The sequence below is a fragment of the Thunnus thynnus genome, chromosome 4 (assembly GCF_963924715.1).
Source record: "Thunnus thynnus chromosome 4, fThuThy2.1, whole genome shotgun sequence".
Lineage (NCBI taxonomy): Eukaryota > Metazoa > Chordata > Actinopteri > Scombriformes > Scombridae > Thunnus > Thunnus thynnus.
The window spans coordinates 7,607,865-7,633,914 of record NC_089520.1 but is presented as its reverse complement, the minus strand read 5'-3'; the positions used below and the strand labels follow the sequence as shown (position 1 = coordinate 7,633,914).

At 42.0% G+C, this 26,050-nt stretch overlaps 1 protein-coding gene across 2 annotated transcripts in view; it reads left to right on the top strand.

Moving 5' to 3' along the window:
- Positions 1-21,935, top strand: part of flnbl (filamin B, like) — a 75,911-nt gene extending 53,976 nt beyond the window's left edge. Inside the window, exons 25-49 of one of the 2 annotated variants that reach the window (XM_067586354.1) lie at positions 293-493; positions 684-857; positions 962-1,124; positions 1,242-1,402; positions 3,465-3,756; positions 4,247-4,400; positions 4,501-4,690; positions 4,804-5,051; positions 6,446-6,529; positions 7,361-7,466; positions 9,068-9,208; positions 10,335-10,463; positions 10,618-10,791; positions 11,025-11,183; positions 11,355-11,558; positions 11,767-11,919; positions 12,239-12,361; positions 13,684-13,950; positions 14,050-14,187; positions 14,287-14,402; positions 16,422-16,554; positions 16,735-16,911; positions 17,728-17,946; positions 18,587-18,796; positions 20,060-21,935. In XM_067586354.1, the coding sequence (XP_067442455.1) occupies positions 293-493; positions 684-857; positions 962-1,124; positions 1,242-1,402; positions 3,465-3,756; positions 4,247-4,400; positions 4,501-4,690; positions 4,804-5,051; positions 6,446-6,529; positions 7,361-7,466; positions 9,068-9,208; positions 10,335-10,463; positions 10,618-10,791; positions 11,025-11,183; positions 11,355-11,558; positions 11,767-11,919; positions 12,239-12,361; positions 13,684-13,950; positions 14,050-14,187; positions 14,287-14,402; positions 16,422-16,554; positions 16,735-16,911; positions 17,728-17,946; positions 18,587-18,796; positions 20,060-20,247 (4,304 nt within the window). In that variant the 3' untranslated portion in view covers positions 20,248-21,935. The remainder of the gene's footprint in view (positions 1-292; positions 494-683; positions 858-961; positions 1,125-1,241; positions 1,403-3,464; positions 3,757-4,246; positions 4,401-4,500; positions 4,691-4,803; positions 5,052-6,445; positions 6,530-7,360; positions 7,467-9,067; positions 9,209-10,334; positions 10,464-10,617; positions 10,792-11,024; positions 11,184-11,354; positions 11,559-11,766; positions 11,920-12,238; positions 12,362-13,683; positions 13,951-14,049; positions 14,188-14,286; positions 14,403-16,421; positions 16,555-16,734; positions 16,912-17,727; positions 17,947-18,586; positions 18,797-20,059) is intronic. The other variant, XM_067586355.1, reaches the window with a different exon arrangement.
- Positions 21,936-26,050: the final 4,115 nt, after the last annotated feature.

The following is a 26,050-nucleotide window of genomic DNA, read 5'->3' as shown; positions in this document are numbered from 1 at the left end:
TATAATGCAGCTAATGCAGTTGTAAGCAGGTACTGTTATTTCTCGCTTTTGGTGTGTTAATGTAGACATCTGAGTTTTTAAGTTATCTGCTGAACTTCAGGAAATAACCAAATTCATGCACAATCAGTGATGGCTTTAAAAAAAAAAGTTCCTAGTTCTCATCTACATAGCTATAAAATTATATTGACAAAAAACTAACTGTAAATTAACTGAAACAAATGGCTGCCTGGAAGGGGAAACCACTGGAATCATCCTTAAAATGTTTTATGCTAAAACGCACCGTGTGTTTCAGGTGTGAAAGCTAAGACGGAAGTGGTGGACAACAAAGACGGGACCTACACGGTGACCTACATCCCTCTGACCTCTGGCATGTACACCCTGCTGCTGAAGTACGGAGGCAAGACTGTCCCTGGTTTCCCCGCTAAAGTGATGGTGGATCCTGCTGTCGACACCTCCAAAGTCAAAGTGTTTGGACCCGGAGTGGAGGGACAAGGTGCGGTATGGTCCATCTGAGTCTGGTTTGAGGAAAGGAGGCATTAATTTGTGCACAAAATGCAGAAAAGCCTTGGAACCTCTGCTCTACATCCCCTCAACTAAACTAAATCTCTCTTTACACAGCAGCAGATACACACCTGACTGCTTCTTATTTGACCCAGACTAACATAAACTTCTCTTTCCTCCAGCTGTTTTCAGAGAAGCCACTACAGCATTCACAGTGGATGCCCGTCCTCTGAGCCGGCGAGGAGGAGACCATGTGAAGGCGGAGGTCAGGAACCCATCCGGAGCGCTGACAGACTGCGTGGTTACCGATAAGGCTGATGGGACCTACGACGTGGAGTACACTCCTTTTGAGAACGGTAACACACCCGCACCAACGTGTTTACGAGTCAGGACTGAGATACACTAATCATAAACCTTTAATCTTTACCAAACCGTCTGCCTGTCTTGGTGTGTATTTCAGGCGTCCACAACGTCCAGGTTCTGTATGATGACACACCGGTTCCTAAGAGCCCGTTCAGGGTTTCTGTGTCGGAGGGATGTGACCCCAGCAGGGTGGTGGCTACCGGCCCTGGACTCCAACAAGCCCTGACAGACAAGCCCAACAACTTCAACATCATCACCAGGTAATATAGAGTTTTACAGTTGAATTTCTGTTTGTGAAGCATTTTATTGTTTTGAAAAAAGTCTCTAATTTGAGGTCAAACTATTGCTGATTGTGAGTGTATCGATTCCTTTACCAGAGGGGCAGGTATCGGTGGTCTTGGCATCACCGTGGAGGGTCCATCAGAGTCAAAGATGTCTTGCAAAGACAACAAAGATGGAAGCTGCAGCGTTGAGTACGTTCCCTTCACCCCCGGCCTCTATGACGTTAACATCACCTACGGAGGAGAGCACATTCCTGGTGAGATTAGATTTCTTTTTTTTTTAACCTTTTTATGGAGTTTTTGAATTCCTGTCAGCATGAGAAAAAGCAGGATACAGTAAATAAAAATAAAGTAAAATAATGTAACCCAGATCTGCTTAGATCTCACATACACTATTTATTACCTAAAGGCACGATATCTATTCCCTCATAACACTTTTTGTTGGCTTTGCTCTTGTTTCCGTCCATAAACAACCACTGATGTTAAAGATGTGGATAATGTTTTTCAGTTCATGTTAAAAAGATGTTGATGTTATTGGCTGATAAAAGATTTGCCAAGTGTTTCACTTTAATGATTTAAAGATGTGGTTGAAGTTATTGGCTGAAGTTGAAAAGCCGCAGCTCAGTTTAATTGACTTTGTTCAGGAAAAGCTCAGCGTGTTCCCTTGTTTAACACCTTTCATAGACAGCTGTTGGTTTGTGGCTCTGCTGTATGAAGTCTGCATCAGCTGGTGTTGCAGAAAGCTTCAGGATACAGAAACCACATTATCCGAAAACCTTGACACCCAGATCAAACTTACAAAGAGTGTAACAGCAGGATAAACTTTATAGAGCTTTTGCAATTAGTAAAGCTACTTGTTACGGTAAATTGAAGAATTTGAGAATCAGAGGTCAGTGATGCTAATGTAGATTTAAAGAATGAATTTGGGACAATATTTTCCCGCAGTGGACAATGAATAATGGTGTAAATGGGTAAAGAACACGATGTACAGAGTCCCCAAACTCTGAAAAGATTTGTTTTTCTTGTGGGAACAATATCTTGTGCCCACAAAGTAGTATCTTGTGTGCACAATTTTTTATATGCTAACAACATATTTATCTTTTGGAAACAAGTTATTTAAAATTGGGTCTGTGCTTGATGACCATTTATATTAAGAATTTGAGATTGACTCAAGTGTGTTTGAAACATGGCTCTATTTGATCAGTTAATTTGTGTTGGTCTTTGTTAGAAGGTGATGAGCCGGTTTGAGATGGCTAATCTGAAACTCCGTCATTTTACAGAATTCACCTAATTTAGCTGTTCTTGTCTGGCAAAACAAAAATACATTGGACATTTCTGCAAAACCCCACATTAGGTGCAACAACACAATTAAGAACTATCACCTCCACAAAAAAAAATTCCAGTAGTCACAGATATCAACATGGGTACACTTTGTATAATTTTTTTTTTTTGCATTAATACAGCCATATAATCTGATATATGAAGAAAAATTCAAGATGTCCCTAATTTGTATTGGCTGTAGCAGTGAGTGCGAAGTTTTATAGAGAAATGAAGGAGATTACAATTACTGTTGCTGCCAGATTAATTTTAGCCTCCTTTCAGAAGAACTAGATTATTGAAAAGAGAAATTTTTAAATTATATTCCAACATTTTGAGAAATAAGCTTGTTCTCAGATGAGAAGATGATCATCAGTTTAATCTCTGTGCTTCCAGGCCTGTGGGTCCAGGACATGTTTAGCCTAGTTTAGCACAATAATTGAGCTAGGCTAGCATTTCCCCCTGCTTCCAGTCTTTGCACTAAGCTAGGATAAACATATCCTAGACCTATATCTGCCTTGGACACAAGTATTTTTCCCCAAATCTTAATTTAAATAGGGATATCTATCTAATTAGGCTTTTAGCCAGGTAGGCTTGTATCAATTCGAAATATTAATAACATGATTATTTTGACCAGTTATTTTCACCTTGGCATCAATATTACTTTACAAATCTACAGCCATGCAAGCAGCTCTGTGAGGCTGCACCTAGACACAATGGTGCTTTGAATTACATGCAAATATCATCATGCTCACAATAAAAATGGTAATATGTTACTGTTTAGCAGGTAATGTTTACCATGGGCCACCAGCTTAGTTTAGCATGCAGACATACTAAAATTAGCACAAAAGAAAGTCCAGTTGAGGCTGATGGGAATGTCGATACTTTTGCAGGTATTTAGTCATAAACCAAAGTATTGTACAAATAAAATGGTGACCACAACCATTAGGATACTTTTGTTTTGTGACTTAAACCAACATTTCTTCTTCCTGTTCATTCTAGGAAGTCCATTCAAAGTTCCAGTTAAGGATGTGGTGGACTCCAGTAAGGTCAAGGTGTCTGGTCCAGGTGTGGGTTCAGGGGTCAGGGCCAATATCCCACAGTCCTTCACGGTGGATTGCAGGAAGGCAGGCGTGGCCCCGCTAGCTGTGGCCGTCACCGCTCCCAAAGGCATGGCAGAGCCAGTGGATGTGACGGACAACGGGGACGGGACTCACACGGTGTCCTACACGCCATCTGTGGAGGGTCCGTACTCTGTGGCCGTCAAATACGCAGAGGAGGACATCCCCCGCAGGTACAGAGCAGTACTGCAGCACAAACGTAGGATCCTATGTGATCTGTTTAAATCCAAAATTAGATCTGAATATCAGAATATTTTTTCATTCACACATATTTTTTTTTTTTTAGTGTTTATTTGCATCTTTGTTGCATCAGAGGATAATAATCTGTGACACTCTGACATTGAGATATTGTGTACTAATATTTTTATTCTTTTCATTTAACATTTTAACTACCATGAGAAAGAACTGAGAAGTAACCTAAAGTACTGTTGAGTCAGTAAAGCAGACTGTTTTTGTTCACTTAGTTCAACATAAAATGGAGATATTTTGCCTGTGTCTTTAGGAAAAATAAAGATCTGCTTTCCCTTTCCAGTTGGCCTGGTCAAGTCAAATAGTTAGTTTGATGACTGCAGTGGTCGGGGTGTCGGTGCCTTGCTCAGGGGAATGTCAGTACTGCTTCCTTGTGGATCACTGTTGGTAGTAACGGTGTCTGTGTCTCTTTAGTCCCTTCAAGTTTCGGGTTCTGCCGACTCACGATGCCAGTAAAGTGCGAGCCAGTGGCCCCGGGTTGACCAGCGGCGTCCCTGCCAGCTTCCCCGTAGAGTTCAACATCGACGCCAAGGACGCCGGCCAGGGCCAACTGAGCGTGCTCATCACCGTCAGTAACAAACACATAATCGTACACACACATGAAAACAGACATCACACTGAAACAATCTGTCTCACATGTTCCTTTCTCTTTCTTCTTTCTACCTCAGGACCAGGATGGTAAACCTAAGCAGCCCACTATCCATGACAACGGCGACGGTACATACCGGGTGTCTTATATCCCCGACCGTGCAGGCCGGTACACCATCGTCATAAAGTACGGAGGTGACGACATCCCTGCCTCGCCCTACAGAGTCCGCGCCACAGCAACTGGAGACGCCAGCAAGTGCACCGTAACCGGTCTGTCACCGCTCAAAACATCTGTTTCAAATAAATAAATACAAACATTAAAAGATGCTTTTAAATATATTTAAATATAGTAAATAAAATCAAGTACATTTTTCTTCTCTTAGGTCCTGGTGTTGGTCCTACAGTGGCCATCGGCGAGGAGCTGGGCCTGGTGGTGAACGCTAAGGGTGCTGGGAAGGGGAAGGTGAGCTGCGTTGTGGTTCAGCCCGACGGCAGCGAGGTGGAGGCTGAGGTGCTGGAGAACGAGGACGGCACCTTCGACATCTTCTACACCGCACCGGCACCCGGAAACTACGTCATCTACGTCCGCTTCGGAGGAGAAAACATCCCACGCAGTCCCTTCAAAGTCATGGTGAGCCAGGGATGCAGAATTGTGTTTATTACACTGTGATTAGGGATCCAAAATGGGTTCATGTAAGCAGAGGTGGTTATCTGTTGCAGCTTTGAAGGGAAGACCGCACTGTATTTGTGCTTATTACAGACTAATTGGGGATCCAAAATGGGTTTATATAGTTTCAGATTTTCTATGTATTTTTCTTTCAAGTCAATCAATATTAAAACAGGTCGCACTTCTTCTCCAGTACACCAGGCTTTATTCACCAAGCTTTTTCGGCCATCTTACCATCATCAGGATGAAGGCAAGATAGCCAAAAACATCAGGGAGTTGTGCGACCAACTAGCAGCCTCTTGAGTTGTGTAATCCTTCTCTGTGAACATGAATTCTTCATTAATGTTTGTTATATTATAATACTGAATTTGAAAAAGTCTCCACTGCATCGTAGTCGTGATGTTCTTTTTCTCCCAAAACATCAATTAATGCAGCTTTAAGCGAGACTATGGGTTGATTAATTAACCTTTGACCTTGTGCCTTTAGGTTACAGACAAGGATTTACCCACGATGGCACAGCAGTGGTTGTCAACCTTTTGAATGTGTAAATTGTGCTTCCCATCTGTTAAGCTGTGTGTGTGTGTGTGTGTGTGTGTGGGTCTTTCTGTTGTTCAGTTTTCTGTCTCATGTATCTGATGGAACAGATACGTTTCAAATTTAACAAATACAGCTGTCTACACTGGCCCTGTGCTTTTATTATGCATCATGTAGCATTGTGTCATTTGACACCTGAAGAACAAAAGACAGAGGAAGTGGTCCAGGTGCAGTAGTCAGGATGTGCTGATCTAAATTTGTTGCTTTTTTGGAAAATGTTTTAGACGCGCATTAATGCTAGGAAATAAAACAGTGACATTATATTTTTCTTGAAGTTTAAATTTTGTTAATGACGTATAACGGACATGATTTAAATATGATATTAGGATAAAAGAAGAAAATAAAAACAAGGAAGGATAAAGTCTCTGTAATGCAAATGGTTTACAATCTGAAACTCAAACCATTTTCACCTGTAATATAAAAAAGAGGTACCCATATATTTCAGTGTCTATTAAAACACATACTGTACCTTCACTTTAACACAAACTTAAACCCACAGTTTAATGGCAGTGTTTAAAAAAAAAAGTAGCTAAAGGTTTATGGGCATGTCTGAAATACTGTTTACTAGCTGAAGTCAGCACTGGTGTAGACTCGCTGTTGGGGGGTTTGAATTAGCACTCCCACTGCAAACTTAATGATTTGTGGTGGATCTTATTATAGAGAAACCTCCACACATACCGGTGTGTACAAACAAAAGGGGGAGTGGATAGGTGTGTGTGTGTGTGTGTGACGTCAGATGTTAACCCTTACTGTTGTGTCTGCAGGCTACTGACGAGGTACCCATGATGCAAGAGCAGAAGTCTCTACAGCAACAAGCCGCTGCCCCTGGAGCTGGCTTCCAGCCCTGGGTACCACACGCATACATACACACACACACACACACACACACACACACACACACACACACACACACACACACACACACACACATTCACACGCACAAGCTTACTGCATATACACAGACGACCTTGAACACACCCTGTACGTTTTTGTTATTTGGGTGAAATGTCCCTTTAACAGACAAGCAGCTCCATGCAACATATATACAAAGCAGTAGCCACAACACACACACTTACACAAACACTCATAGCACACAAATGTGTTTACTGTACACACATGCTGGATATGCTCAACATTCACACAGAGGCACTAAATACACACATCAACACACACACACACACACACACACAAACACACACACAGCTCCTCTCTGTTGCAGGTGAATGGCTGCTGGTTAAACCTTGACCTCTCTCTCTCCTTTCTAAAGTGTACTCGCTCAGCCGCTTCGCCTTCCTCCATGTCATCGCTTCTCTTTTTGTCTCAGCCAATCGGATCGCAGCAAACATCTAACAATGTAACATGAATGAACCGTGTTGCAGAAGGCGTTGCTATGGTTACGGGGTGTTCGAGGGGTCTTTTCCTCCAGAGGTTTGTTTGTGGTGGCCTCTCTCTCTCTCTCTCTATCTCTTTCTCCTCTTCCTCAGTGCACTCTTCATCGCCGTGGCTGCATCACAAAGTCGCCTCGTCATCCTTTTTCTCCTTGCTGCTCCATCACACTACACTTCCCAGGATGCCCGTGCAGATGCGGCAGCATGTTTGTAATGCAGGTCGTTGAGAAGGACAGGAAGTTGTTTTAGTATTCAATAACACGTTAAACTCCGTCTGTTTGTCTTCTACAGGTTACAACAGACAACTATGAGCCAAACAGCAGCAGCGTTAACGGAAGCGGCTTCAGACCGTTCGACATGGTGATACCGTTCTCCTTCAGGAAGGGAGAAATCACCGGTGAGAGAGAGGGATTGGTGAACTGAATGTATATTATCTGCTGATTCAGAAATGCAAAGTGGTTTATGTCGGTGATCCGTATCTCATCCGCTGTGTGGAGACTGTCCTGGATGCTGCTATTTAAAATCTTTAGGAAGAAGCTGCTCTTTGTTGAAGGTCGGCAAGTTACTCAGACAGAAGCCCCTCACACACATGCACATCGTTACGTAGATGTGATGTTAATTTTACATGTTGGTCTCATGTCTGAATCTAACCTGTAATATAATATGAAAATCCTCAATCGCTACTTACACATTACTGCATCAGATATAATAATCCAATAATTTATAATAGCATAGCAGTCACCAGCTCTAAATTATAAGAAGCTTATTTACTTTTGATTTTTTTTTTTTTAAGTGCAGTACATTTTGCTGACACTTTCAATACAACTTTTATGTTGTAACAGAGTATTTTTATATTGCATTATTGCTACTTTCTTATCAACACCTCCATCCCCAGCCACGGTAACATCACAGTCTTTCTTTATTTTTCATCGTTAAGTCCATCTCATTGGTTTTTTTCCCCCCTCTAGCTCATAATTGTTGTCAATGTCATCATTATCTGACAGATATGCACTGTTGTGTATCTGTGGCTATTGTTAGTTAGGGATAGGGTAAATTTCTCTGCCCAGATGTGGATATACACTGTATACCTGCGTATATACGTCACTGCGCCTCTGCTTCCCATAAATCTCAAGTCTTGTTGTTGAGTGTGGCAACTTTTTCACCCCACTTTAGTGCCTCAAATAGGAATAGGCCAATATGAGAAAAACATCCATGTTAATTGTGGGTGTTTTTCCTCCAGTGGCCACAAGGGGAGTAATAAACACTCAAAATCGTGCTTTTAGACAAGCTGCACAATGAGATGAATTCTTTATCTGAAGTTTTTAAACGGTATGTTTTAGTTTTATAAGAAAAAAGGCTTCAAGCATGAGAAACAACTGGTTGCTTTGGTAAATATACATCTGGTTAACTTTTCCACCTTCATTAAAGAGCAGCACAGAGCCGCAAAGCATCTGTCTACCACGCAGTGTATGATTCAGTCCAGAACGGGGCCCAAGCAGCACTAAGCTATCAGAGGGAAATATATTTGTGAAATGTAAATATAATCTATTTTTACAAGAAGAGTCCATGTAAATAGACCGCGGTTAAAGTGTTCATGTCGCCAGAAATGTAAAACTCAGAACCAAATTCTGTGACTAAAGGTTCTCTGTTTGTTTTGTAATGTCACCACAGCTGAATGTGGCGATGCAGGAAATAAAACTGGTTTCTGCTATCAAAATGCAAGTCACACAGGGCAAAAAATGCGTTTTCTTAACACAACAAATGTGTAGTAGAGACTCTTTCAACATTTACTCTGCCATTAAGTGAAGTGGTACAGCTCATACACTGCACCGGGTTTACACTCTTTCTTTCTCTTTGTCCTCCTCAAAATAAGAAAAGAATGTACATAAAACAAAATGCTAATAACAAGTATAATAATAATAAGTGACAGAATAATAACAGAAATAGGTCACATGGAAATATGCAAAAAACATGAACTTGTCTCTTCAACTCTCTCAGGTGAGGTGCTGATGCCTTCAGGTAAATCAGCTCAGCCGTTGATCACAGACAACCTGGACGGGACGGTCACAGTGCAGTACTCGCCCACTGAGGCCGGCCTGCACGAGATGCACATCAAATACAACGGCACACACATCCCAGGTCAGCGCACACACTCACACACACACACACACACACACACACACACACACACACACACACACACTTCAGTCAAATCTCATGACAGGGGTTTGAAAGGTGGACTGGAGACACCTGGTGTCCAGAAGGAGAACTGCAGCCTGTTTCTCTCTCAGACATCAATCTGCTGTCAGGATGTTTGGGCTCTGACATCAGAGTCAGGATGAAACATAGAGAGGAGTGTGTGTGTGTGTGTGTGTGTGAGAGAGAGATTAAGACTGTATATAAGCTATAGAAGAAATGTGTGCAGTGTGATGTGATGTGTGCATGTTTGTGATTAAGAGAGTGTGTGTGTGTGTGTGTGAGAGTGGGTGAGTGAGTGAGTGAGTGTTACGCATCTGTTGGTCTTTTTTTAGCCACAAGGAGAAAACCATTAACCACCAACCAGCGATGACATCACACCCTGAGAATCTGTCTGTTTGTGTGTGTGTGTTTGTACCAGATGTTACTTATGTTGTGGGGACAAATCTGTTTACATTGTGGGGACTCGTCTCCCTTTTTGGGAACGAAAAGCGAGTCCCCCGTAATGTAAATCCAAAAATGTTTGGGTGAAGCCTTGGTTTGTGGTTAGGTTAGGTCTTTAAGTCTGCAGGAAATAATGAATGTACGTCAGTGTAATGTCCTCTGAAGAGATGGAAACACTACTGTGTATGTGTGTGTCTACTCTTGTGTGTCAGCGATTTCTGTGTATGTGTGTGTGTGTTGAAGTTGGAAACTGAAACCTGAGTTGAAGGGTTTTTTGCTCCACAGAGCTCAAACTTAAGGAGGTTTTATGTGTTCATATTCAACTGTGTGATGGAGTCGTTCCCTCAGGAGCTGACGGTGCAACTACACCTCAGAGCACAACACACTTCAGCTATATTTACACCTCAACTATTATCGATGGCAGCAGAGATGGCATCATTAAGTTTGCTCTATTAGAATCGCCAGCCCATAAAATCAGTTCTGCTCTCCAGAGGATGATAACATTTTAAATGTTAATTGCTCCTTGACGTTTCCTGTGTGGGTGTAATGAACATTGCAGCCTCTAGGTGACATTTTTCTCCCCTTTTTTATCCTTTTTCATGATGGCATATTTTATATGTTGCAGAGTCTCCCCTTCAGTTCTATGTGAACCACACCAGTAGCCCCAACGTCACAGCCTACGGTCCTGGTCTGAGTTACGGAGTCGCCATGAAGACGGCCACGTTCACCGTCTTCACAGAGGACGCCTCTGAAGGTATGAGAGATGGTAGTCATTGTGGTAGCAACAACAGCAGTGAGAGCAGAGGTGAAAGTATTGTGGTTTTGGGTTGTAAGAGACTTACTTGCTCTTAATTTTACAGTAGTATCAGATATATTCAGTCTGTCTGTCTCCCCGTCTGTCTGTCCAGGAGGTTTGGACTTGGCCATCGAGGGTCCGTCCAAAGCTGAGATCAGCTGTGTGGATAACAAGGACGGGACGTGCAGCGTCAGTTACCTGCCTACTCTGCCTGGAGACTATAACATCCTGGTCAAATACAACGACGAACACATCGCTGGCAGCCCCTTCACCGCCAGGATCACCGGTCAGTCTGCACACCAACAGACACACACAGATATGTGGAGAATTATATCACCGTTAAGGATGTGATGCATAATATCTCCTCTTTACAAGCCTTCTATTCTCAGTCCTGCCTACAAAATTAATTTTCTTAAAATGTAAATTAATCTGTGAATGTGCTTGGTAAATGGCGTCATATAATCTCTAAATATCTGAATTTGGCTACATGCTCACAGTGGTGTCATATGTGTGTTTCAGAGGACAAACAGCGGCGCTCTCAGGTCAAACTGGGCTCAGCGGCGGATTTCTCTCTGGACATTAATGAGACGGACCTGAGTCTGCTGACTGCCAGTATCAAGGCGCCGTCCGGCCGCGATGAGCCCTGCCTGCTGAAGAGGATGCCCAACAACCACATCGGTAACACACAAAAACAAACACGCTCTGAAGTCATTAAAGTTAGTGTTGAAATCTGTTTTGATTTGAATCTTTTACTTTCCCCCCCTCACTTCCTCTTCCAAATTCGTACTCTCTCTTCCTCTCCTCACCCCCTCTCTCTCTCTCTCTTTCCCTCCCTCCTCCTCCTCTCAGGTATCTCCTTCATCCCCAGGGAGGTGGGTGAGCACGTGGTCAGCATCCTAAAGAACGGGCGTCACGTCGCCAACAGTCCCATCACCATCATGGTCGTCCAATCTGAGATCGGCGACGCCAGCCGGGTCAAAGCTCACGGCGACGGCCTCGTCCAGGGGACCACCTTCACCAACGCCAGCTTTGTGGTCGACACACAGGAGGCCGGTCAGTACGGTGGTCTCTGTCCGCCACGGCTTTTGTTTGTTTTTTTTATATATAAACTTAAAGGATTGTTCCTGTCTTCTGTGACAAGTTAATAGCTGAGATTCAGGAGCATGAATGTTTCTGCTGATAGGGAGCCGGTGGTAGCTTATATACTGTGTGTGTGTGTGTGTGTGTGTGTGTGTGTGTGTGTGTGTGTGTGTGTGTGCAGGTTATGGCGGACTGGCTCTGTCCATCGAAGGTCCCAGTAAGGTGGACATCCAGACGGAGGACTTGGAGGACGGGACTTGTGGAGTCACCTACTGTCCCACTGAACCAGGAAACTACATCGTCTCAATACGCTTTGCTGAAGAACACATTCCAGGTAAAAACTAACAATTATCTTCAGCCTCCACTGTTTGTGAAAACAGAAAATAGAGTCAGAAGCCGTGCGAGTAACACTTAGAGGTTGTACTTGGGCACAGTGGTGCTTTGAGCTAAATGCAAACAATTCTCACAATGACGATGCTAACATGCTGATGCTAAGCAGGAATAATGTGTTCACCATAGTTTAGCCTGTTAGCATGCTGTCATGGAACAAGTACCGCTGAGAACAAATCACCAGTATGTGTATTCACTGGGGTGATGTTAGTTATAAGTCCTTACAGACAAATAATTTAAGGTGTGTCTGTGTTTGTCAACAGGAAGTCCGTTCACCGTGCGGGTGACGGGAGAGGGTCGTATTCGGGAGAGCATCACCCGACGACAGAAGGCGGCGTCTGTCGCCAGTGTGGGCAGCGTGTGTGACCTCAGCCTGAAGATACCAGGTACACACACACACACACACACACACACACACACACACACACACACACACACACACACACACACACACACACACACAAAAGTTTCCTTATGTGGTTACTGTGAGGTATTCACACACTTCTGGATGAGACAGGTGCTGTGTTTCTTTTCTTATTTTTTATCCAACTGCTCACCTGTAAACACTTCTTAAAGTAAAAACGGTGTATTTGGATGTTTCGTATGTCAGCGTTCAGACATCCTGCGCCATCAGAGCTGCTCTTCCTCCTTTAAAATCTTTTTCTTGTCTGAAGCTCCAACATTTCTCTGGTTTCTGTCTGTTGTTTCTCACTGCTGCTCTGTACTGACTGTAGTCTGTGTCAGTTTTGTCTTTTCTCCTTTCTCATTCTCTTCTTTTTCTCTTTCTTTCCCTCCCCTTCCATTCCTCCCTTTGTCTCACCCGTCCTCCTCCTTACCGTCTCTTTGCTACCTTCCTTTTCTTCTTTATTCTTTCTGTCTTTTCTTTTGTCCTAATCTACTTTCCCTTTCTCCTCGTCCCTCTTCTCTTTCTCAGTTTCTTCTTATTTTGTCTTCCTCTACCTTCTGTCCCCATCTCCAATCGTTCCTTCTCTCCCTCCTCCACCTCTTCATCCTCTCCTCTTCATCACCCCCCTCTTCCTCCAGTCAGCTGGTTCCTCCTGGTCTTGTCTCGGCAGCTCCTCTCTCACACCTCCTCTCGCTCCTACTGCTCCATCTGGTGGTCTGGAAGATCCAGCGGTCGCGGGGCCCGTCCCTCTACTGCTGCCCAGGATCAGAGCCTCTCTCCTGGGCGCTTTCGCCTCATTTCTGGCCTCTCTGGTCTGGTGCTAGCAGGGGGTGCGAGGGCAGCGAGGGGTGTTTGGGTCGCTGATGCCCGCTGCTCGGTGGGCAGTTCCAGGGTAGAGGGTGCGTTGTAGAGCCCTAGGGGGGAAAAAATTATAAGTACAAGGTTTGCAACAACATGCTTTATTAAGTTGCAGCTGTGTGTTTGTGTGTGTGCTTAAGACAATCTGCCACATCTGTTTTCAGCATTACTTTGTTTTGGTTTTAGGGCTCGGTGATAAATTACTATATCACAATAATCAGAAAACTTTCCTTTTAATATCAGCGTACACAGATGGGTGACACATTTCAGTAAAAACTAACAAAGTCAGTTAGTAGTAGGCGTAATTCCACCATGAGCATCTGCAACAACTTCAGTCTTGGACTAATTGATTTATTGTTACGATTGTTACAGATTAAACTTCCCAACAGTAAATATCATTACACAAATAAGTAGTAAAACAGCGTACTGTCTCTGTCCTCACAGCGATCGACATACAGGACGTCACTGCTGAGGTCACTTCCCCCTCCGGAGCCAGTCAGCCTGCCGAGCTGGTCGCCGTGGGCAAGGACACCTACTGCGTGCGCTTTGTGCCCACAGAGATGGGCGTGCACAGCGTGAGTGTGAAGTACAGGGGCATGCACGTGCCGGGCAGCCCCTTCCAGTTCACTGTGGGGCCTCTTGGAGAGGGAGGAGCCCCCAAGGTGAAAGCAGGAGGTCCGGGACTGGAGGGAGCACAGGCAGGAGAGCCAGGTACACACACACACATGCACAAAAAGGCCTAATATGGAAGAAAAAGGTCTGTGAATTGTGGGTTTGCAGTTTTCTTATATCTTCTCTCTCTCTCTCCAGCTGAGTTCAGTATCTGGACGAGGGAGGCCGGGGCCGGCGGTCTGTCCATCGCTGTGGAGGGACCCAGCAGGGCGGAGATCTCCTTCGACGACCGCAAAGACGGATCCTGTGGTGTCTCTTACATCGCTCAGGAGCCTGGTAGAGAAAACACACAAACATACAGATTACTTATAGGTGTTCACTGATGTATCTCTGTCTCTGAGTCACATTCTCACCCTCCTCCTCCTCCTCCTCCAGGTGATTATGAGATTTCAGTGAAGTTTAACGACCAGCACATACCCGACAGCCCCTACCTGGTTCCTGTCGTCGCTCCAGTGAACGACGCCCGCCGCCTCACTGTTACCGGTCTTCAGGTGAGGCATGAGGAGACACCTCCACAACCAGCCTGCCCTGCCTTTATTAAGGGGCTCTGGGGCACAGTTGCATAAAAATGTGAATTAGTGAGCGAAGCATTACAACACGCCAGATTTTCATCCCATACAGAGATGATTAACTGAGGGTTTGACTGGTTTGGGGTTTTTTTATTTGAGGCTTAGTGCCAGCCTTAAATAGCCCATGTCAGTTGAACCTCTTTGCAGATGAACAGATAGGTTATTTATAGTATTTGAATTTTCTTTATGCAACTGGCCTCATGGGTGTGACCACAGCTAGGCAAACACAGCTTTTTTGTGTGAAATGTTGAAAGAGACAGATTTTACACTCAATCAATGAGATTTAGAGACTTTTCATTAAATTTTGTTGTGATGGTTGAACTAGAGGAAAAGTAAATTGCAATCTGGCCGACAGTTGTAGACATAACTTTCTCTTGACTAAGATGTTGGACAGACAGCACCATTATTTGACCAAAAGTCCAAAATCATACAGTGAGATTTGGAATATTCTCAGTGATGTAGTGACGTAAAGTCATTGTTATCTTGACTGTTAGATTTTTCATCCTCTACAGTAAATGACAGTAATCTAATAGCTCTACACAGCTGTTCAGATTGGCTGAGTTTAGAGATCTGATGTCAGCTTATCTTCCCTCTCTTGAGCGTTTTGCCTGGCTCTGGTCATCCCTTTTTGTCTGGTGTGGAACTGTCGGTGTTTCTCTTGTGTTTCATTTAAAGGCTTCTAACAGCATCATCATCTTCATCACCATCAACAGCAACATCAGCTCCCTGGTTGCCTGGCTACAGCAGACAGAGGCGGGCCACAGCAGACCTCCTGCTTTCCTCCTAGAGACCGTAGTTTGTTTCTTGTCTGTAGCTGTAAATGAAGGTCTGCTCTCGTTAGTTAGTTAAATCTGGGTCTTATAGTACAGTCAACAGGTAAAACACGGCTGTGTTGATACTTAATTGGAATAGTGAATTAGTGTTGGATGATATGATGATATATATTGTACAGCAGGGTTAATTTGTCAACAGAAATAGATTTTGCCAAACTGCCTTTTTCTTTATGTCTTGTTTGCAAATTAGTGAGCAGATTGGCTTTTTTCCAGTATTTTTGTATCAATGTAATCAGATATTTATTCAGCCCATTAACCGAAAACAGACCTGCTTCTTCTATTCTTTGATCAGATTACATAACAAATTTGCCCATCGGACACCATTTTATTAAGTCAGTGTTCCTGTACAGTTGATTTTGTTTACACAACATTTAATATGATTACAACATTTAGCTTATGACAGACATGCTCATCTGGCTATCCTATATGACAACAGTTTCTCAAATTAATTTCAATTCAATATATCCTTATATATAACACTGTTATTTAAAATAATGTAATATTGTGATCAGAGTTAGGTATTGAGCCTCAATACTGGAAAATGAGATTAAAACAGTCAAGAACCAAAAGCCTTTGAATGCCTGATTAGATTTATAACTTTATTTATATTCTTCTATTCTTTGATCAGATTACAGAACAAATTTGCCCATTGGACACTATTTTATTAAGTCAGTGTTCCTGTACAGTTGATTTTGTTTACACAACATTTAATACGATTACAACATTTAACTTATGACAGTAGTACCTGTGTTGGTGTATATCCTGACAAGTAAAATTCTTTAAGAAGCAGATGTACTATAAAGACTAGAGACTGTACTATAACACTGTAAGACTCTAGTGTAGTGTCGGTGCGTCTAACTTTGCTTTTTAACACTGTGGCCGTCTGTCTCTGTTTGCTGGAGCTGCACCAACAGGAGCTCAGGTAAGAGTAGAAGACAGTGAGTAGATGCATCATGAGAAATGATGCCAGTAGAGCAGAGACCATAACAGAATAGAGTAGATCTGCTACTAATAAACATGTTGATGTATGTGTGTGTGTGTGTGTGTGTGTGTCTGTGTTAACTGTCCATCCCTACACTAACTGTGTGTGCGTATCCGACCTCGGTAGGAGTCTGGTCTGAAGGCGAATCACCCAGCATCCTTTGCAGTGCGTCTGAACGGAGCACAGGGCAAGATAGAGGCCAAAGTCCACAGCCCCTCCGGAGCTCTGGAGGAGTGTGCTGTCAGTGAGCTGGAAAGAGGTTTGTGTTTATGAGCAGGTTTTCAAGACAACATTCGACAACTTTAGTGGTCCAGAGATGCCAGAAAGTCGCTGCCTGAATCCCTGTTGTTGTTCACAAACACTACAAAATTGTAGAAAAGTCTCAAAAATCTTTGATATCGTGACTGCTGGTAACCAAACCTTCTGTCCTGTCCTCCAGACAAGTACGCAATCCGCTTCATCCCTAGAGAGAACGGCATCCACTCCATCGATGTCAAGTTCAACGGCGCTCACATCCCAGGAAGTCCTTTCAAGGTCCGAGTCGGGGAACCGGGACAGACCGGAGATCCTGGTCTGGTCTCAGCGTATGGAGCTGGACTGGAGAGAGGCACGACAGGTGGGTTTACCTGTCTGTCTGTTCACCTGTGTGACCCCTGACCTCCTCACTTTTAAAAAAACAAAGTTACAAAGTGCTTTACGATACAAAATAAATGACACAACGGCATCAAAAAAAGACCACAACATCACAAATACGCATTTTCCACTGCAGAAACTTAACAACCTGTAATGTATCCATTGTAATGGGTTATGCTTTTGTTTCTACCGTCCTCCACACACACGTTCCAGAAACTACATTTCAGCACTGCTCAGGAGGTGGTACTAACTTTTAATGATTTAATAATCACGATATTTAAAACTCATTGTGTGTAAACATGACAGACAGTCAGTATTGGCGCCACTTCTTTTGTTGCTGTATGTCCTGCAACTGTACACACCTACCAAACAGCGCATGTAAACGCACCTTTTCGCAATTTCGCCATTTCAAAGACGTATATCGAAAAAATTCTAATTTGTGAAACACAAGGCTGAACGTAGCCCCAAAGCATTACAGGTTCTTAAAAGTTCATGTTATGGGATGTTAACAGGTTAAGTTGTCATAGTGGGAAAGACTTACTGTAACATCTGATAACCGCATGATGTAAGTTTGGAAACACCTTCACCTTCCCTTGAATGAGAAAATGTGTCTTTGACTGGTAAAGTACATCAACAACATTACATAGATGTTTCAGTGCCTTTTTAATTATATTGCTTAACATGACGTACACAACAACACATATCCACCAGCAGTAAATTGTGGTTTAGCAGTCAGCTGTTGCTCTGACCACAGGACACAACACTGTGATGACTGATAGTTATAAAACTTATCTCTCAGGTACCCAGTCAGAGTTCATCATCAACAACACTAAGGCGGGCCCTGGGGCCTTGGCCGTGACCATTGAGGGTCCGTCCAAGGTAAAGATGGATTGCCAGGAGGTTCCAGAGGGCTACAAGGTGCAGTACACTCCAATGGCGCCCGGGAACTACCTGATCAGCATCAAATATGGAGGCCCGAACCACATCACCGGCAGCCCCTTCAAGGCCAAAGTCACAGGTAATGCGGTGAAATTCACTCTGTTGAACTTCAGTCTACTGAACCACTATAATCTTACATTAAAAACCAGATGTTTGTGATGAAGACATGGCTCTGTGTAGATTGGTTTATTTGTGTGGGTCTTTTCTGTGGATAACTGCTCATTGCATAAGAAGTGACGTCACGTCCTTATATTTCTACCAGCTCCAATGCAGTGATTTTCACTTTTTCTCAGATGTAGAAAAATATATTTATTTCCATTAGTAATGCCATTTGGCATCTTGAGCATAGTTCATTCTTGACCTCTGGAAGAACATTAATACCAGATGGGTGAAAAATAATAATAGCCTTTGATTTTAGCTTCCAACCCCATCTCATGGTCTTTTTCTGCAAATGGAACAATGATGACTGTGACATGAAGCTGAAAGCTACTTATTTTATCATCCATTCAGTATGAGTAGTTTTCCTCCTCCTAACATGAAAAAACACAGAGCTGAATACATTTGGTGTATTTCATTTGATTTTCTTTCTTCTTTTATTTAAATCCCTGTTTTTGCAGCTTCTTCTTCTTTTCACTTATTGTTTGTGGTTCTGCTCAGCTACCACAGTAAGATTTAATAAAAATGATTATACCTGATTTTTTTTTCTCCCTCTTTCTCAGGTACTCGACTGGTGAATGTAACCAATGCCAGCGAGACGTCGACCCTGACAGTGGATCCAGTATTGCGGGCGTCCAGCAGCAGCTTCACCCAGAGTGCTATGCCCAGGCCGGCCGACTCTGATGCCAGCAAGGTGCTGAGTCGAGGTCCCGGCCTCAGCAAGGCCTTTGTGGGCCAGAAGAGCAGCTTCTCCGTCGACTGCAGCAAAGCCGGTGAGGAACACAGAGTTCAGTTAGCAACTCGTGACATGTTTTGTGTTGGGAGGGAAAGATTTGTTTTCAGTTTACAAATTAATAGACTCCATGAGGGGAACAACAGGACAACAACATTAACTTAAACTTTAACCCAGTTATCTAAATTTAATGGAACCAAAACAAAAAGTATCATCTGTTTCACTGCACAGCTTCTTGTGTGTGCAGCTCAGGTAAGTAGTTGCAGGCACAAGCAATGCTGCACTACAGTGACGTTTTAAATAAATACTTTGAGGTCATAAACATCAAAGTTCATCTTTCTTTTATCTTCCAAATAAGAGGTTTGATTTTTTTTTTTTTTTTCTCCACACAAGCCCTGTCGCTGCAGGGATGACCTGTTGATCCAACACTTTGAGTGACACATCTAAGTGAAATATTTTGGCTATACTACAGACATTAGATAAATCCTAATGACTTTGGGATTAATATGAACATACCATGCTGACAAACTAATATGCTTAACAGTAATAATGATAAATACTACATGCATCCAGCCCTTTCTTCACCGAAATAAATGAGAGAATTTTGGTGTGACCTTTGGTCTCGGTTAAATCTGGGATTTGTTTAAATTCTGTGTGATTCTTTTCTTGCTTTTGTTGCTTTCTTAATGGACTCAACTGTCTTGTGACGTCTCTGTATGACTGTTACAGTATCAAACTGTCAAGTACTGAAAGTTGTCATTGAATGTCTGGTTCTGGTCAGATTGATAATCTTGGATACCGATTCTCTGATCAGATAGTTCCTGTTGTACATCAAAAGTTCTTGAACAGCTGCCTCTGTTTAATAGCGTTCAATTATACTTTCTTCCACTACCTTGTGGAATGAGGAATATAATGTTTGGTCACAGAATAGTAAATAATCCAGAATAATGATCAGGCATTCAATGCTTTCATTACTTGACTGTTTGCGTTACTCAATAGGTACCAAAAAAAGTAGTGAGGTTCAATATCCAGACCTACTCAGGTGTCATATTGGCAACAGTATCAGAAGATTTCAAACAATACCCAGCCCTTCCAGCCTCTGCTATAAGATGATGCAGGAAACAATCATACATTGAGATGTAAATCTGTCTGGTGACGTCCATGTTTCCGTTATGACTGACAGGAATGATGAATGAAACCATGAAAATACATACCATGTTAAAACAGAAGATGGATAATTGATTGATAGTCAGATACTTTACTTAACCGTTATCCCGTCCTCTCCTTATCCTCCTCTCCACAGGTAAGAACATGCTCCTGGTGGGTGTACACGGTCCTCAGGTTCCCTGTGAGGAGGTTCTGGTCAAACACATGGGCAACCTGCAGTACAACGTCAGCTACCTGCTGAAGGAGCGGGGCAGCTACGTCCTGGTGGTCAAATGGGGCGAGGACCACATCCCTGGATCCCCCTTCCAAGTCACCGTCCCATGATGAACTAAGAAAACCCACTGTCACTCCTCTTGTACCATTTTGCATCCCTGTTTGAATAAAAGGGGACACATTAGCTGGACTGCAAGTAACTGTCCAGTGAACAAGTTGCTTAACAAAGCTTTGTCTGCTAATTTTGCTTTCAGATGTGTTCAGTTCAAATGAGACACACTCCTGACACAATTGATTTACTTGTTGAGACATTTTTCATCCTTCCAAACTGCTCTATAAAAACAAGCAAAAATGCAAAAGACATTTAAAAAAAACAAAACAAACAAAAAAAAAAACACATCAGTGAATGGAGACTTGGTAGTTGGTTAGTTAGTTAGTTGGACTCTTCTGCAATGAATCAGGGAGGCAAAATGGTAAAAGTGGCAGATTATAATCTGGCCTAAAACTGGAGCTGTAAAGAAAGTAGAGGGAGACACGACCTGATAGGGAGGAAAATCTAGTCTGTTTTTTTGATGCCCTGAAATTATCAATTGACAAATTTTGCACTTGATGATATTTTTTTACACTTGATGATGATAAATTAAAGTTTGCTGATTTTACACAAGAAGTCGGTTGATTAGAACGTCCCAACACATCAGCTTGGTGTCTCTGCACGTTTCCAAAATGTTAAACTGGATTTGGAGAAAGTCTGGACCGAGACGAGTGGAGCCAAACCTTTTTAAATGAGTAAAAAAAAAAAAAAACTGGAATTACACAGCACTTTCCTTCAGGAGGTTACACAGTGCCAGGAACAAACGAAAGACATATTTAACTTGGAGTTCTGTGAGGTTTCTTAATGGTTTGATTGTGTACCAGGGAGCCAAATGACCAGCTAATGGTTTCTCTGCTTGGCCACCTGCCACAGGGAACCAGCCAATAGTAACCAGATTTTTTTGCAGAACTTTTCTCAACTAAATTATGAAGTGCTGTGAACAGAACAAAAATGGCTAAACATCTCAATTAAAAAAGGAGAAAACTGGAGATTTCTGTTTGGTTTATTGTCAGTTTGAGGTCTCTTTTTTTAAAGTGCAAACAGACCGGACTCACTCTGACAGGAAGGGTCAAACTATACGAGACTACTGATGTTTATTGTTGATTTCTTGCTCTTGAACGTTAGCTCCCAGAATCCCATGAGTGCATGTTGCCATAACAAATCAATGACTGTTAAGCTGCCTTCACACTGCTGTTTCCTGCACTGTACGACAGACTACTTAATTACTATACATGCTGAGTTTATTGCTGTTCTCTGTTGTTCCTTCAGCTGCATTTTTACATGAACAAATCTGACTTTTAACTTTTGTGGCTCAGTTCTGATCTGCTTCAAATCCCCTCTGATATAGAGGACCTGGATTTAGATTTGATATTGTTATTAATGAAAGTTTATCTAGCATCCACAGTATTGTTCTACCAGCTATACTCTTGGTATAAAATGTTAAAATAAAACATTCAAAATCAGATCTGAGCTGCGTAATTAGAGGTCAGATTTTTTGGTTTGTGTGTAAAACCCACAGAAACCTCTGTCTTTATGCCTCATCTGGATGTTGTTGCCTAATTACTGCTAGTTTTGATACTAAAGGGATTAGAGGATTTTGTACGGGGGGAAAAAAATTCTCATTTTGTTATTAGGGAATGGGTGTGTTAATGTGAAACTAAACTCTGAGATTATGTACATTTGATAATTAAAATCAACTGGAATAAGATGATTGTGACTTGAGTCTGTCATTTCCTGGATCTCATTTATTTTAAGAAACGCTCTGACATCCAGCTTCATTCATGGACTACAGGAGGTTGTAAGTAGTTCAGTTACTTTACAGTTCAAATTTTCCTCTCATTTATGTAAGAATCTGCCAACAGTAAAATGCATTTCCACAGAATAACAGATGAAGTACTGAGGTCACCGATGGGGCTATGCTAACTGTAGAAGTGGAAATCAGACTTGTGCCAGTTGCATTATGATTAAGATCTATAAAACAGCAATGTGTGTACACAGTTGTATTAATCTGACAAAAAGAGTGCATACAGATATTTGTTTTAGCACATATTCAAAGTCAAATCTGGTCTCTGGTCTTTTGCAGGATTTCCTAGGTCATAACCCCCCCCCAAAAAAGCCAAGTGCCTGATGCCCCCAGATTCCCATGATATGACGTACAATACATAAGCAGTTATGCTAACATATTACGTCCAAATCGGGAGAAGTCAAGAAGTGGTGAGCATTCTGGTTTTCAATGCAGTTGGTCTTGGAAAGAAAATCCTGCTAAAAGCCACAATCTAACACAATGTGTCACGCAACCTGTAGGACACTAATACTATACATAATACTTATTTTGTAAAATCCCTTGACTTCTCCATTCCTTAAATAGCAGTTCTCAAAATTTCTGAGCCCTGACTAGTGAGAATCTTGAAGATGTGAGTGACTACTTTGTGTTTGCATCTCTCTACATCCATCTGATAATCTGCAACAGTGATATTTGGCCTCCATCACTCACATTGAAAGCACATTTGAAGGGGATCTTTTAATAGCCAGTATGAACAGGGGGAATGATTACAGCGAGGGAAACCTCTTTCACTGTTAAAACTGTGAAAATTGTGAAATATGTTATTTCAATATGAATATTGAATAATTACCAGAGTACAATAGTATCCTAGTATGCTTGTTTTTTTGGAGTATCCCAGATATGTGTTGTGTATGTGTTGTGTAAAGAAAATCCTGCTAAAAGCCACAATCTAACACAATGTGTCACGCAACCTGTAGGACACTAATACTATACATAATACTTATTTTGTAAAATCCCTTGACTTCTCCATTCCTTAAATAGCAGTTCTCAAAATTTCTGAGCCCTGACTAGTGAGAATCTTGAAGATGTGAGTGACTACTTTGTGTTTGCATCTCTCTACATCCATCTGATAATCTGCAACAGTGATATTTGGCCTCCATCACTCACATTGAAAGCACATTTGAAGGGGATCTTTTAATAGCCAGTATGAACAGGGGGAATGATTACAGCGAGGGAAACCTCTTTCACTGTTAAAACTGTGAAAATTGTGAAATATGTTATTTCAATATGAATATTGAATAATTACCAGAGTACAATAGTATCCTAGTATGCTTGTTTTTTTGGAGTATCCCAGATATGTGTTGTGTATGTATACATCTGGTTTCTGAACACCTTTTCCAGGTTTCTGAACCTTCTCTGCTGGCAGCAAAATGAGACGCTGAGATGATTAAGAAATCAAGATACAACTGGACATAAATGATCAGAAATCTGGATACTGTTGAATGAACGAGGTTTCTAATGTTCCCTGTAGACGGCCTTTCCCGACTAAGATCAGAACCAGGATGCTAATGAATGTGTCAGTGTGTGAGAGAGAGTGTGTGTGTCTCATGTTTCCCTGTGTTGCTGTGTGTTATCTGATCCACAGCTCATTTCCAAAGTGAGAAGCTGATCCTGCACAGCTCTGCATCACACAAAAAGGTAAATGAAGACATTTTAGATTTAACTGTTGTCTAATTTAATCGTTTCATAAAAGGATTTCAGAAATGCAGAAGCTTTAACATTTAAATATTGTTGTGTGCTCAGTCAAATACTAAATCTACGTCGGACAATTGGATTTTCAGACATTTTTTTTACTTGTTCATGGTCATGAAATACATAAGGTAGTGTTTATTGTGCAGTTTGTGGTGGTGTTGTGGTGTACAACAGATTCTGTAGAAAATATTCAACCTTTTTTTGGATTTTTTCCATATTTGTGATGTAACAGTCTAAATCTAAGTGAATTCAATCCAGAGTTTTTGATCACTGTTTTTTCTTTCTTCTTGACTTTATACACAATAGCAGCTAAGAATTTACTATTCAAACCCATTTGCAGTACCAGTCCAAACTGACTCAAGGCTAAGTTCCTTTTAGTGTCTTTGAGATTTTTTTCACAAACCTGACCAGAAACAAAATGATCCAACGTGATGGAGACGGAAGATTCGGTAAATGAATCTCTATGAACGTCATGTCCATGTCAGTGCCTTTCAAAACTGTCACTGATTCATGTGACTGTTCAGATATGAAGGTTTGATTAATTTAAATGACTAAAACAGTTTGGCTGAGTTTAGGAAAAGATTGTGGTCATTTAAATAAACAAACACTGACTGTTGGTAGGAGACGGTATGTGAGCAGCATTCTTTGTCAAAGTAAGACGTTGTAGGGTTTTCAAACCCCCAAACAGGGATCGTCAAGCTTACATTACTGTATGTTCATGTGTGTGCACATGTATACACGTATGCATCAAGACGTTTTCATCAGGATGGGGGACAATTATTTCAGCACTTAGTACACCTACTGGGAGTATTCAGATGTCTGTCCCCAGTGTTTGCCTCGCTGAAGCAGGTCACTGGTTTGTTGCTGAAATCATCCAAAATTGACAAAGAATTAATTTAAGCTGAAATCAGTTTTCTGAACAGTGTAATTTTATATTTTGCTCACTGTTAGCGATGTACATAAGAGATTTTGAAGCTCTGTAATGGTAAATTTTTATGCCCACAGGCTTGTACGTTTGACCTTTTAAAATAATTTTCTATACTGATGATTCAACCGGCAGAATTTCATGTCCATCCAACACATGAAAGTACTTCAACTGTGAGTCACAAAGCATTGTCCATAAGAAAATGAACGGGACTTTTACTTCTGGAGCCAGTGGCGCCCAAAATAGCTCCTCCCACCTCATAAATGTGTGTTACTGGATGAACCTGGTTTATATTAATGACACTGTTTTCTTGTTATAGGAACAACGTCCACCAATCAAAACAACTGTACCTGTACCTGCGTCAGTTCATGTTTAAAGTCCTTTGAATTCAGTCTCTTTAAGATGTTAATTAATGTAAAATTTTGTCACAATGGTACACAAAGTTGCTAAATCAAGCTTTCTGGCAGGAGATGTGTTGCCTGCTGACGACCCAGAGTCAGAACTGCTACCGGGAACAGATCCAGAAGGAGATGTTTACCCGTTTGGCCTGGAAGAGCCGCTACGCCAAACTCTACCCGTCCTGTGACAATCCCCGAAAAACCAGCACAGACTCGACACAGCTGCCCCACCTGCCTGCTGACCCCCAGTGAGCTAATTTATTCACATTCAACCTGCAGTTGTATGACACCGTTTTGTGACACCCTGCCCAAAATTAATTGTGATTGATGATTTAGTTTAGTTAAATCTGAGTACAGACATTGAATGCATCACGTAGAGTTGCATCATCTGAAGCCCCTAGCACACAGCAGACGTACCACACAGACTACCGAAAGAGTAGTTGAGGTACAACTGCCAGGATGTGTTGATCCAGGGTATGATTGAGATAAAAATGTTTGCTTTTCTAGAGACTTGATATGTATCAATGTTGGAAAATAGGACAGTGGTTTATCCTGATGCAGTCATGTGTCTGAACCCGCATTGAGGCACCGATGTGTGTTGAATTCATTCATATACATAGTGTTTAATGAGTGGGAATGTAGTGCAACAGAAACCAACTATGGTAAAAGTTTTAGTTTTAATGATATTCATAAAGACTTTTGTAAAATTCTATAAATGTACCATGTAAACTATTGATGATACACACTGATCTTGTGTTTATGCTCCACCCACCAGAGCTTTCCTGCCTCCTGTCACCAGAACACCTGAGAAGGAGAGTGTCCCTCCTCTTCCTCCTCACGTGCTCTCTATGGAAGGGGAGGGGCGACTCAATGTGGCCCCTCTGATGAGGCCGATTTCCCCCAAGACCAGACAGGCTCTCTATCAGGACTCCTCTCACCACGTACAAAACATTTAAACTGCATTT